This window comes from Pteropus alecto, unplaced genomic scaffold (genome assembly GCF_000325575.1).
Source record: "Pteropus alecto unplaced genomic scaffold, ASM32557v1 scaffold146, whole genome shotgun sequence".
Classification (NCBI taxonomy): domain Eukaryota; kingdom Metazoa; phylum Chordata; class Mammalia; order Chiroptera; family Pteropodidae; genus Pteropus; species Pteropus alecto.
In genome coordinates, this window is record NW_006442107.1 from 21036499 (window position 1) to 21050076 (window position 13578).

General features: G+C 37.5%; 1 protein-coding gene across 1 annotated transcript in view; it reads left to right on the plus strand.

Moving 5' to 3' along the window:
• The window catches only part of KCTD1 (potassium channel tetramerization domain containing 1), an 86897-nt gene that overhangs the window by 54510 nt on the left and 18809 nt on the right, over positions 1-13578 (plus strand). Inside the window, exon 4 of the mRNA XM_015595648.2 lies at positions 11384-11528. Within this exon, the coding sequence (XP_015451134.1) occupies positions 11384-11528 (145 nt within the window). The remainder of the gene's footprint in view (positions 1-11383; positions 11529-13578) is intronic.

Sequence of the window (13578 nt, forward strand, 5' to 3'; positions counted from 1 at the left end):
AGTGCAAACAGTCAATATCAAAGAAAAAAAGAAGGATCTTGTAAGGGTATCCCACCGATCCATAATCTTAGGGGCCTTAAGGAAGGTATTTCAAGAAAACATCACCACGTTGATGATACACTGCAGAAGGAACAAGATGGTGTGAAGGGTGGAATTCACAGAATGTTGTTGGACTCATTAAAATGGGCTGGAATAAGGTTGTGACAACCAGGCAAACCTAGGGAACCGTGTGAAGTATGAACAAAGCTCTGTTCTTCACCATGGCAAAATGGCTGACGATTAGAAAACCGAACAGTGAAGATATGATTTGTATTTCCAAGGACGCGCCTTGTCAGGCTTTTGAAGAACCCATTTGTAATCGTTTACTGTAGATTTTAAAACTTAGAAGAAGTGTTTATTTGGAAAATGAGACTCGGCTTTAGTGGATTTCTCACCTAGGATTTCATTTGAAAAGTTATAGGAATAAGAAGTATGGGAAATAATAGTATCAAATGACTACTAAATCTTGTCTACTTCTGTATATGATCATCTGAAAAAGAGTAGAAAAAAAATGAAGAATTCTTATTATTAGTTGGGAAACGTTTGTTTCTTTAAATGTTTTGCAGGTTAGGGCTTGGTTCTGTTTTTTTGTTGAAAGGGATAGGGAGAAATATCAATAGATACACCTACCGCCCAATGTGTCTAGGGACCGGCTCGGTGCCTCTGGGTAAATTCTTGAACTATGATAAATCAAGCCTGAGCCCCACAAGGGTGTAGACGGTTACACAAGACCCACACCTACGACAGCACATTGTTGGCCATGGTGCAGCCAAAGGCAAAATGCTGTCAGCAGCCTCCTTCCTGATTTCCCAACCACACACACTGAGAATGTTGTCTTTGATTCATGAGTTGATATATACCTAATATTTCGCACATGTCATTTTGATTTGGTGACTATTTAAATAATCTTTTGACATAAATTTGAAATCTTAAGCTTCTCAGAGTATAAAGCCAACCAGGCACATCATCCATCGTGATTCGAAGAGGCAAATTAGACATTTTTTAAAAAACAAGATAGGGTGGTATGGACATCTTATATATACCCTTTAAACTATTTATGCACTTTTGAAGCTGTATAATTATGACTCTTCTCAAATTTTCAGCTTTCTTTCCTTCCTCTAAGGAGATATAACTTATACTCTTGAGGCTAAATCTCCTGCCTTTGGCTTTGTCATCATAAAGGCTAGTTTCTGAAAGTATTCCTAAGCTTCCTGGTCATTCTGAAGTCATACAGTGGCAGAAGAATTCATTCATTTCCATTCATCCAACCACCTTTCTATACTTTTGAGTGCTGTTGTAAGGCCTTGAATGGCGTCAGTAGTGTGTATGTGTGTGTAGGATCAGGAAAGGGGTACGAAGCAGTCAGGGTGAATTCACTTATTTTCTTCCATATATCTTCTATTAGGTTTTTGAAAAGCATTTACCTGGATTCAAGGTAAATTATATTTTTCTCGTTCTTTCCTTTTTATTAAGCACTGTGTTAAGCCTCTCGTGTTTCACTTACAGGTACTAAGCAAAAACATGTAAATACTTCATTGTAAACTACTGTTTTGCTGGCCCCATTACAAGTAGGAAAAAAACTAATAAATTGAAAATAGAACATCTGGCTTTGCCATAGACCTCTCGTAGTGTCATATAATTAATATAATGCTTTTATTTGAAATGACTACTATGATATATATATAAACATTACAAGAAGTGGGGACAGGTTCCATTCCATGTCTTGTTGTCACTGGTAATCTCAAAATACAGCAAAGAGAGTAGGGCCACTGGGAGGGCAGCAATCACGGGGGGTGAGCCAAGTCCATTCCATGTATTAGAGAGATTGATGACATAAATGGAAGAATCAGGAACATTTCATCAAATAAGAATGCATTAGTCCAATAGAGAGGGCTGCTAGTACTCAGAAGCCCAGGAATAAGAGCTATTACTCAAAAACAGATTAAATTCAGTGGGAACACATGCAAAAGAGTATGCTGTGTAACAAGAAAACTAGAGAGCAACTACAAGATGAAGAAAGATTGGCAGAAGGTGCCAGGGTGGGAAAGGATCTGGGAGTTCTGGGACAGATGGACACTGAGAGTTGGGGACAGCATGGAGGATGGGCTGGCCCTCACTCTTTGGGGAAGAGAGACTGCATCGCTCAGCAATCCTTAGCAAGTTACCTGATGGCTCTGTGCCTCAGTTTCTCCATCAGCAGAATCAAAATGTTACCTGTCAATACTTTATAGAGTTGTGAGGATTAAGTCAGATCATCCATAAAGTTAGCAGAATGTCTGACATAAACTCAAAAAAATATTAGCTATTATAACATTTTTTCTCCAAATAGTAATTATTAATGAAAAACATATTCTAGAGTTTTAAATCAAGAGAATAATGAAGTGTGTCAAAAATACCTCCAAATATAGAACAGACTGTTGGAGGAGGGTGAGGGTGGGCCGTGGGGGCAGGCTCATGTGCACATGTGCATGCTCGCCTGCCCAAATAGAAAGCGAGAGAAGACCTAAACAGAAACCGTTGGAGCTGAAAATACCAACGTGGGCTCCCAAGGGAGATTATGATGATCTGATCCTAGACTGATCTTAGAAAAATAGCCCTTTACCCTAGAAATAATTTTTAAGCAAGCACTTACTCAAGCCAAAGAGCAGGACTAGGTTATCATAAAAGTTTTCTTCCAATTCCAGATGCACAACAGGCTTTTACACATAGTCGGAACTGTGTTTGGCATAGCACGTACTCTCCAGGGTGAAAAAGTGTCAGTATTTACTGAGCCCATGCCGGGCAGATGTGCTTTATAGAGGTGCCAAGCGACCACTGGGCAGTAAGGAAGTGGTCCCACCGCCTGATAGCGAATTCTGGCCTCAGCGTTTATTAATTGGCTGTAGTGTCCTCATTTGTAAGATGGGGGTGATAGCATATACCTGGTAGAGTCGTTGTGAAGACTCAGTACTGTGCCCTTCATGCAGTGAACACTCAGTAAATGTAGCTTTTATTAGACAATCATTTATTCCTCATAAGAATTCTTTGGATTATCCCATTTCTCAGATGAAGGAATCAAAACTCAAACTGATTTAGTCTTAAAGACAGTAAAGTCAGGATTCAAACCCAGGTCTAGGAATTTTAGAACTGAATAATACAGGGGCTCCTAAGACATTACTGAAAGCACTATGCCCAAGCTCTTGTGAATGATGATGCCCTTGTAGGCTCTACTCCGGTCGATGCTTTGAGAGAGATGCTCTTCACTTGCTGTGTCCCTACCTCACCCATCATGTTCTTTCCTGTCTGAAATCTCTTCTCCAAGCCCCTGTGCCCTTCACCTTATGCCTAGTGATTGTCAAAGCCCTGCACGGGCATTGCCTCCTGCAGGAAGGCTTTCCTGCTGCCCCATGCTGATTACGTTCCCTCTCCTGATGTCCTTTCATGGCTCCTCGTGGGACCATGTCATGCTCATTTTAAGAGGCTTGGCAGAGCACCGAGAACATAATAAGCATTCAATAAATATTGAAATAAAAAGCCTTATGTAAATTCTGGTGGTTTTTTTGTTTTTTGTTTTTTTAGTCAGGTTAATTGCAATAATACATTGTTCATAGAAACAGTCATTATAACTCTCCTAATTTAAAAAAAATGTTTCCTGCCAGAGTCATGGGTAAGACTCATGGAATTCCTGGAAGGCTAGCAGTCCCCTGAGTGGTCTTAAGCTCCCCCTGAGCCATCAGTGTCACCATCTGTGTGACCAGTTCTCCAAAATGCCCAGTTTCAGAGTTGGTTTTGCTCTTAGACTTTAAATTCTTATATTTTAAACTTCTTTCCTTTCTCCTTTATTTTCTTCGGTTCTGTGTATCATTTAAGAAAATGACGCTGCCTCGGGGAACAAGTACTGGAAACATTACTTCCCCATAAGGAGATGTAATTTGTTTTGTTTGTTTTTACTAAGAAGGTATGTTCCCCCTTCTCTTCAAATACTTCTATCCATTTCTGTAACAAGCTCTGAATTAATTTTTATCTGTGTTCATGAAATGTAGATGAAATTTCCCCAGTGAGGAAACTATAAAGAATTATTTCTAGACTTTAAGTTATAATATTTTATGCAAATTAAATTGTTTATGATCATTCAGACTTCCAAAACAGTAAACTGACTTGTGGTTTCTTTTTACTTTTTTTACATTATAATAATGTCCAGCATAGCATTCTCTTTTTTTAAAAAAGAAAAACATTTTACCATAGACATTTAAAGATATATGCAAAAATAGAATATAGTTTCAAACCCCCACATTTCACAAAGTTTCAAGTATCAACCTACCTTTAGTCTTTCCTTCTACCCACTTTGTTTCCTTGATCTCTCATCTCAGCTGAAAAGAGGAAAAGGTCCCCATTAGTTGCAGTGCTGCCCCTTCTATTTATATCCCCTTCCTTCCCTGCTGTGCTAAGTCCATGTTCCACCTGTAGTGACAGCTCTTCACACACCTCTTGTTCACATATACACACACACACACACACACACACACCTGTGCTTGCACAAACATATACACCCTCCTCTAACCGTCTACCCCCATTTGCCATCTTTCTCAGGTTTCAAATATTAGGACAAAAACTTGGTTGGGAATCTACTAACTTGGATTGGTTAGAAAAAGTATAAAGTTACAACTCTTTCTGAGAACAAAATTACTCAACAGAAAAATACTCTTTAAATTGGATTTTTTTAAAAGTAATGCCCTACTTCAAAGTTGGTGGACTCATGGCAGATTATTTTTCTGTTTTGCTGCTTCTTTGTCCTCTATACTTTTCCAATTTTCAATAATGAGTAGGTATTACTTTTATAATTTAAAAATATCCTCCAAAAGTAATGCTGAAGAGGTAATTTGGAGGTTTCCTCTGAGTTGCTTAGCAAAATAAATCTGGACCAGAAACTAAATTAAATCTTTTCCTCAAGTCAAACCATATTTTCCATGGTTTGAACTCCAGAAGTGGAGGAAAAAAACATTTCTTGGCCAAGGAGTGCCAAAGGGGTGAAAAGGCCCAACAACATGTTCCTGCCCTTTTCTCACCATCTTCATCCCTTTGTCTGTTGTTGGCACTTCATTCCTAACCCCATCCCTGGGCAGGGTCTTCACCCTCCCCGTGGCACTGCACTGGAGCCCTTCTCTTACCTTCCTTTGCTTTGTAATTACCTTGTGTGCACCAGCTGTGGAGTTGAAAGGATTAACCCTTGCCTCTGGTAAAGTAGGACCTGTTGTTGTGTTACATGCCACGGTGGGTACATGCCACGGTGCTGGACAGACACTGTGTTCACCGGGAAGCATAAGAAGGACTGGGTGTGTGACCCCTCAGAAGGGTTGGGAACCTCTTTAAGTTTAATTTCTTTAGCTGTAAAGTGGCAAATCCCTGTGGATTAAATGTAGGGACACAGCACGTAATGGAACACAAGAGCTGCAAGGTAAACGGAGTTGGAATCTCATGTGTATTCCTCTCCCCAGAAAAGTTTTCGTTGTTCTAAGAATCCTCACTTTCCCATCCCTTATTATTCATAGTTGTACCAGCAGTTTGAAGGATCCTTTGAAGTCTTGGGTGTTTTGGTTTGGTTCAGTTTAGGTATCTTCTCAGTATACCCAAACCTCAACTACACCAGGCTCCTGAGCCTCAACTTTTTATATCCCAGCTACTAAGTAAATTAGTTTACCTACAAAGTTGATGATAACCTAACCTGCTTGGGATAACACACAGCGTTAGCAAACTACATTGAACCATAAACATGTGCATTTCCTAGGGAAGTTGTTGTTGTATTTGTTGTTGTTGTTTTCAAATTATAAATGAAAAGGCAGTATATTTAGTGGTCAAAGACACAGGTTTCAGTGTCAGACCTCGGTTGGAACCTAAGCCAACTGACAACCATTCAGGGTTTCAATTTCCTCATCTATGAAATGGGAATAATATGGCCACCTCATGGGATCATTGTAAGAAAGAAATGAGATAGAGCCCATAAAACAACCAGCTCACTCTTTGGCACATAGTACTTTTCAGTACATGGTAACTAGCATTAAAGCAGCTGTTCTCCACTGGCTTGATTGTGACCATCCTTTGTCTATCACCCCAGGGGCGAGCATGGTAGGTTTAGAGCCAGCTCTGTGTCTAGCCAGCTGTGCATTCTTGAGCATTATTTATCTGGAACTCTTTGTCTCTATTTGTAAAACAGGTGGCTGAACTAGGTCATCCTGGAGATCCTTCACTTCTAAAATATGGTTGGCTATTTAAGAAGTTGTGCAATAATTCAAAATGGCAGAATGACTAACTGAAAGCATCTCAAGCCGATGACATTGACTTGCCCCTCTTTAGTCTTTCTGCTCACCCTCCTTTACACTGGTTCTCAATTCAGCTGTTCGACTTACTCGGGGAGGTTTTTAAGAAATGCAGGTAGATGCCTGAGCCCCAACCCTGACCCCAGAATATCTGGCGGCGGGTAAATCAGTATTTTTTAAAAGTTCCCCATGCAGCCAAGGTTAAGAATCAGTGCTCTATGCAAATGACACAGTCAAAAGCAAAGCAAAGGAGACGTGATTTGGATAAGGCAGCTGCGTCTGTGAGGAGATGTGATTTCAGATGTGGTATTTTAATTCTGTCTCACTTCTAAATTTGCTCTTTTCCTTCATATCTCTGAGAGCAGAGCCTGACATCAGTCCCCATTGCCCTTGAAACCAAATCCAAACTCCTTGACCTGGCTTATAAAGATAGCTCTTCGTGATCTGACTTCTGCTGCTCCGGCCTCATTTTTCAGTTCTCCCTACTCTGCGTCCCAGTGGAGAGTAATCACATGCCAGGTTTTTTCTAGCTTCAAGCCTTTGTAGCTTCCCTACCCCTCTTCTCTGATGCCTAATCTTATCTCCCACCCCTGTACTTGGCCAGCTCTGCTTGTCTTTCAGGTCTTCAGGGAACTTTTTCTTCCCTGCCTCCCCAAAATTAAGTTGGGTGCAATTCCTGTGTACTCACATAGCCCTCTCTACACACCCGGTGACACACTCCATCATACTGCAATTGATCTGTATTACCACTCTGCAGTCTATTAAATTCCACAAAAGCAAGGAGTGTGGCTTATTTACCACTTGATCTCCTGTATTTCGCATGGTTTGGCTCAGTAATATCGGCGGAAAGAATAAATGAATAACTGAACGACTACACAATAAAAGAAGAGAAATTCTTAAGGAACTGAGTCACAGTAAATTAGAGAAACAAGGTCCTATAAATGAATGAATACACAAGGAAAAATAAACTCTTAGTGACTGGTTCACACTAAGCCAGGTGATCAGTTCCTATCCCTATACTCTCTTTCACTTATGGATGTTCTTTAATGCTAGGGATTGGGGAAACTATAGTGGGGAACCAGACTGACTTTCCACCAAAAGGAGCTTAATTTCCTTGGAGATTTGGTCCTGTGTTGTTTGCTCCATAAACAAGAGTAATCAACAGAATGCTAATATTCAAAAAGCAAGAAAAAGGAATATATTTTAATATCTGTTAATGCATATTTTTAGTGAACCTTTATAATCCTATTAATCAATGAAATATTTAAAGATAAAACAGCAGGATATTTGGAATTTCCAAAAAAAAATCCCAGTGGGGGAAAGTGAAGCATCTGGGTATAGATAGGTAAAACAAGATTGGCCAAGTTGATAGCTTCTGAAGCTGGAAGGACACACAGAGGTTCATGATATTATTTTCTTTGCTTTGGCATGTTTGAAAATGTCCAAAATAAAATGTTAAAAAATATATGTAAAAAAATAAAACTGTGGAAGGAGTTTTTTCTCAGCATTGCCACTTGGTTCAATGAGTGTTTTTTTAAAAAAGGCAGCGCTGCATCATCTGGAGCCAACTTGGTCTTGGTCAGTTGAAAAACAGGAATGTTCTCCAAGGTTAGTAAACTGTAATCAGTTCCACATCGTTTTCAGGCCCAAGAGCTTACAAATCACTGCAGTTTTGATTTGTAACTCCATTCATATGTCCACAAGAAATACAGCCTGTGTCGATTTTCCCCTTTATTTGCTTAGCCAAACAATGCTTTTTACACAGCACATTCAGCCCAATCTCAAAACCGACCTTGGGACGCCATATTGCGATCATTGCCACAGCCCTGTCCTTTCAAATTGTTTTCACGACTCAAAACGTTCTTCAAAGGTAGCAAAAGTCAGCAGCACTGTGTTTCCTTTTATTACTCCTAACGTGTGTTGCCTCAAACAGGGGGACTCTTTCTTCTCTGACAGGCCTTTCATCTCAGCCAGGAATGTGCACTGGACGCGGCCCTCAGGCCCCTCCTTTCCAAGTCTTTCCCTCTTCTCCTCACAGCCCGGCCCCTCTCAGTTTCCGCGTCACCCATGTAGCTGTTTCTGGGCTGAGCACGAGGTCTGGAGCGTTTTCCCGCCATCTCTGGGCCTTCGGATCCACCAAGCGCTTCCTCCCCAGGCCCAGTGCGAGCCCGCCGCGGAGGTGCCAGGGCCTCCGCAGGTTCCGGACTCTCGCTGGTCCGCGCTCGGGGCTGCTGGGGTTTCTCATCTGTCGGATGGTGTCCAGCCTTTCCTCCTCAGTTTTTCTAATTAATTCCTCCTCGAGACGCCATTTCTCCCACTGCCTCTCCCAGTGGCTGCAGCCACCTCTCCGTCCCCGCACGGGACCTTCTTTCAGATTTCCCTCCTCTTTCCTTAGCGTTTCTTCCTATTTCGCATAAGTCAGATGTGAAGGTGCTTCAGATCTCAACGATGCCCAATTTCCTCTATTTGCCAAAAGTGGTTTCTTGTTTTGTTTGTTTTGATTTTTTTCTTTTGCATTTTAAAAACTATTCAAATGACCCGTCTCTCCTCTCTTAGAAAGGTCTATAACAATACACCAGCCAAGATTGTTCTTTTACTCCTTAAATCCTGTTCCTTTTACTGTCTGCAGTCTTCTAAAAACTGCTTTCATAGAAATTTTGTTTGCTACTTTGAGATTCCTTCTGTTGCTGTAATCTTTGAGCGTGCCATGACCCCCATTTGATTTTGTCAACAACTAGAAAAAAGTTAGTGTAATTTTATAAAAGAACAGACAGATTTATAAAAGAAATGAAAACACAGAAAATTCATTTCACCCAGATTACAGCTAGTAACTGGCAGAACCTCATTCCATTCCCTGCACAGTCACTCCTTTACTTATTCACTCCGTAGAGATTTAGTAATCACTCATTTTGTGCCAGTGTGCATCCATCTAGATTTTGGAAATGAGCACTTAAGTATAAAAAAGCATAGGATTTATATATGAATAAAATATTTACTTTTCATCTCTTTACTAAAGTGATTTGCAATCATTGATTCTTACTTATTTCAGGCCACTAAAATAATCAGTATACATGTTTGGGTTTCATTGTAAAGCTCTTACTGAACAAATATAAGAGAAATACAAGCTAGACCAAAAGCTTTCCTTAAGTAGTGGTAATTCTTTTCATTCCAATCTTCATAGGGAGGCCCCTTTAAGAGCAAACAGACCAGGCACAAATCCCCCAATGCTACTTAACTAGTCAGGCAAGTTACTCATCGTTTTGAGCCCATTTCTTCATCTTTAAAAGGAGGACAATGGATTTGTTACATATATAAAGCGCTTAGGATAGTGCAAGGTATCTGGAAAGCACTTAATATAGCTCCCTTTTCTTCCCGTCAACTGTTAATTTATCATTTTGCTCACAGTGAAGAGTAAAATGTTTTAGTAATAGGCAAACCAATCTCATTATTTCCTATCCTGCATCAAACTGTCCTAGAAACACCATAAATAAGTGACTAAGTGTATTTTAATTTCAGTACCTCTTTTTTATGTAGCCTATGTTTGTTTGATTGATGTGTTAATGAGATATGAATGACAAGGTAGATGCAGGGCAACAATCCTAGGATGGTTGTAATCCACACCCTGTTAATCACCCTCAATTCATGGAAAGTTGGATGAAAACATTAGCTGAGAAAAATATATTGAGTTTTAGAAATGGGACCTGACCATAATTAGTTGCTTTCTTCTTTGCATTTACTACTTGCAGGTAAGAACTGAGTTTTCTAATAATCTTTAAAATATTTTTATTGAAACAGAAATTCACATGTCTTTCTTTTTTTGGAAGAGAGGGGAGCAGCTTTTCCATTTGTTGTATTTTAAGAGGGGTGGAATTATTGATTTGCCATTACATTTGTCCCATTTCCATATAAGGTTAGAAAATGTATGATTTTAAAATCATCTTCAAAGTAATAAAATGATGTTCCAAATTAGAGATAGACTTATAAGTTCCTCCAGAACTTTTCATTAAAAAATGGAGCCATTTGCCTGCCTACACTGTTAATGAAAAGTAAAAAGCACTTTTTGGTAAAGGAAGTGATTTCTAGTGTGTAAATTTTATTTTTTGATATAGGATATTTGTTTGTCATTATCCAGCCCTCTACTTTCTCGTAATATAGATGTAACCACTTTTTATTAACTAAATATATACTAAACTGTCTAAGTTCAGCCTTCCTTAAAGGATTAAATGATAATAAATGCAAAACACTCTAACTGTAGCACACTGTTCAAATGTTTACTCTATAAATGGAAAAACATATTATGAATTCCTGTTTTTAAAAATGACCCATAGCCACTTGTGTTCCAGAACTAGGTCATATTTTTGGAGTGGTCAATATATATTTTTTGGTCATATTTTTTGGATGGTCATATACGTATTTTTTATAATGATGCCTGCAATTACAAATGATTTTTTCTGAGACCTAAGAAACTAGACTTTATTTTGTTAAAAGAAAACATATTCTCCTAGATGAGTGATATTTTCAATTATTCTTTTTTATAATTAAATGTAGATGTTAGCATATAGGCATTGCTTTATATTTGGAAGGTTTGGGATTCATGGGTAGGAAAAGCTCAGAAAATAGATTTCTTAAAAACAAAACTGCTTCTTTCATAGAATCTGTTTAAAAGACACTTTGGAGCAATAACATTTTTTAAGTAGCAAAGAAGGTTGTTTTAAGTAACGGGGGAAAGACATGATCTTCCATTACAGTGACAGCACTTAGCCATAATCACCATGTCGGGAACATTTTCTTTACAGGTTAAAGACAGTGAGTAAAAGAATTTACTTGAGAAAGCGTGAGACGATTTTGAATTGTCTGGTCCTGAGATATTTATCAAGAAGGGACCAGTACTTCTCAAAGAACCATAAAGAACCATTAAGGGGTTATTTTTTTTCCTGCCTGCCATCTTTGAAATTGCTACCTTTGACACTGGTACAAAATGGTAGCTATTAGTTTTAGTGGCCGAGCAATTGATTCTAATTGTCTTCACTGTTCCCTCTTTTCTATCACAGAATCGGAAGACTTTTTGATGGTACAGAGCCCATTGTTTTGGACAGTCTCAAACAGCACTATTTCATTGACAGAGATGGACAGATGTTCAGATATATCTTGAATTTTCTACGAACATCAAAACTCCTCATTCCTGATGATTTCAAGGTGAGGGATTCATGTTAAATTACCAATAGCATAAATATATGATTTGTTTTGATGTGCTCCCCCTAAAGATATTTCTAGTTTTTTATTTTTAACATATACCAACTCAAGTGGCATCAGAGGTCTCTGACTTGATTATACTTTCTTTATAAAATATAGTACATGGTCAGTGAAGTTTTTCATTAGCCAAAGAGGACTTTTTATTTAAAGAATTTAATTGCAATTCATTTTAACACATTGAAAATAAGTTGGTTAAATCCAAAGCTTATTTTTGATGTCTTAGTGAGGTAGAGAATAAAAGGAAACCTCCTTAGCCTAATAAAGGCTTTTTTCTCCCAGAATTTAACAGAAACATTATATTTAACAATAAAATTTTAGAATTGTTCTCTTTAAAGTTAGTATAAGTATTCAGCTTCATCCCACATTGTGCTACCAACTCTAGTCAATGGAATTTGATAAGAACAGATAGAAACTAGTGTTAATATTAAAAGGGAATATACAAAAATGTAATCGTTGCAGCTGTTAATATTCTAAATAAAAGATTCTAAAGAATGAACTAAATACTATTAGAATTAATAAAGGAGTCATTAAAGCATCTAAATTCAGGATCAATATATTACAATTGATAGCTTTCCTATAGAATAACAAGAGCCAATCATAAGATATAATGGAAAAATATACCATTCACAGTAACAACAAAAACTATAACATCTAAGAGTAAACCTAACAAGAAAAATGTGAAGCCTGGTTAAGAAAACTGCAAATGTCTACCTAAATTTTAACAGAAAAGTTGAATAATGAAGGGACATTCTATGTGCCTGGATCAGAAGCCTCAATCTTGTTAAGATGTCAGTTGTCCTTAAATTATTCTACATATTCAATGCAAACCCATTTTAGTTATAGATGGTTTTTAAAAGTGAAATTTGATACATTTATAAAGTTTGTATAGAAGAAAAAAATGTTTAAGAATAGCTAAATAAATTATTGTGGGTAGTAATAGTGGTGGTAGTGGTGGGTAATGGTAGATGTGTCCTACTAGACATCAAAACATACTGTGGAGCTACAGTAATTAAAAAATGTGATGCTGATAGTGCTAAAATGTATAAGTAACTCATTGGAGAAGAGCGGGGTCAGATGGGCGTGTGCATAGAAATTTGATATATTATAAAGGTGGTAAAAAGAAGAAATAATCAGTAATTGGCACCAAACAACTGGTATTGAGATATTTGGGGAGAAATGTAAAGCCAGAGCCCTATCCCATATCATAAGTTCACAAATATTTCAGAAGTAAAAATAAAATTAAAGCTGTAAAAGTATTAGAAAAAAAAATAGGAATTTCTAAAAGTATAATTTTTAGGCAGAGAGGGCCTAACTAAGCAAGACTTAATACCCAGAAGGTATCCTTTAAATTTTTTTTAAATTGAAGATACCATACACAAGTAAAAGACAAGCGTCAGACTAGAAGAAATAGTTGCAACAGAAGATCAGTATCTATTGTAAAAGAGCTCCTAAAAGTCTATGAGACATAAATGTGATGAAATCACTTTTAGATATAACAAAAAATTCCTAAAGAAAAAAGTAGAAATTTCCAATAAACACTTGAAAAGATATTCATTCTTTCTATTATCAGAGAAACAAAACTTAAATGAGATAACCCTTTTTATCCATCAAATTGGCAAAAAAAAGTATTTTTAATTGATAAAATACAGTCTTGGGAATATACAGTATAGATGAGAGTGAAATTATTAAACATTTTTGGAAGGTAATTTAGCAGTAGTTTTTAAGTTTTCAAACATAGATATTCTTTGATCTAGCAATTCCATGTCTATTAATTTACTTTGTAGGAATATTCATGTAAATATGCAAATATATATGTACAAAGGATGTTTAGTGTAGTCATTTGTAATAGAAACAACTGGACACAACTAAAAAAATATTCAACAATAGCAGATGGTTGCAAATATAGACTATTTATACTATGGAATGGTTTAAAATAATGCGGTAGCTCTATGTCTGTTGATGGGGGAATCACCAAAATTTTATCATTCAGTGA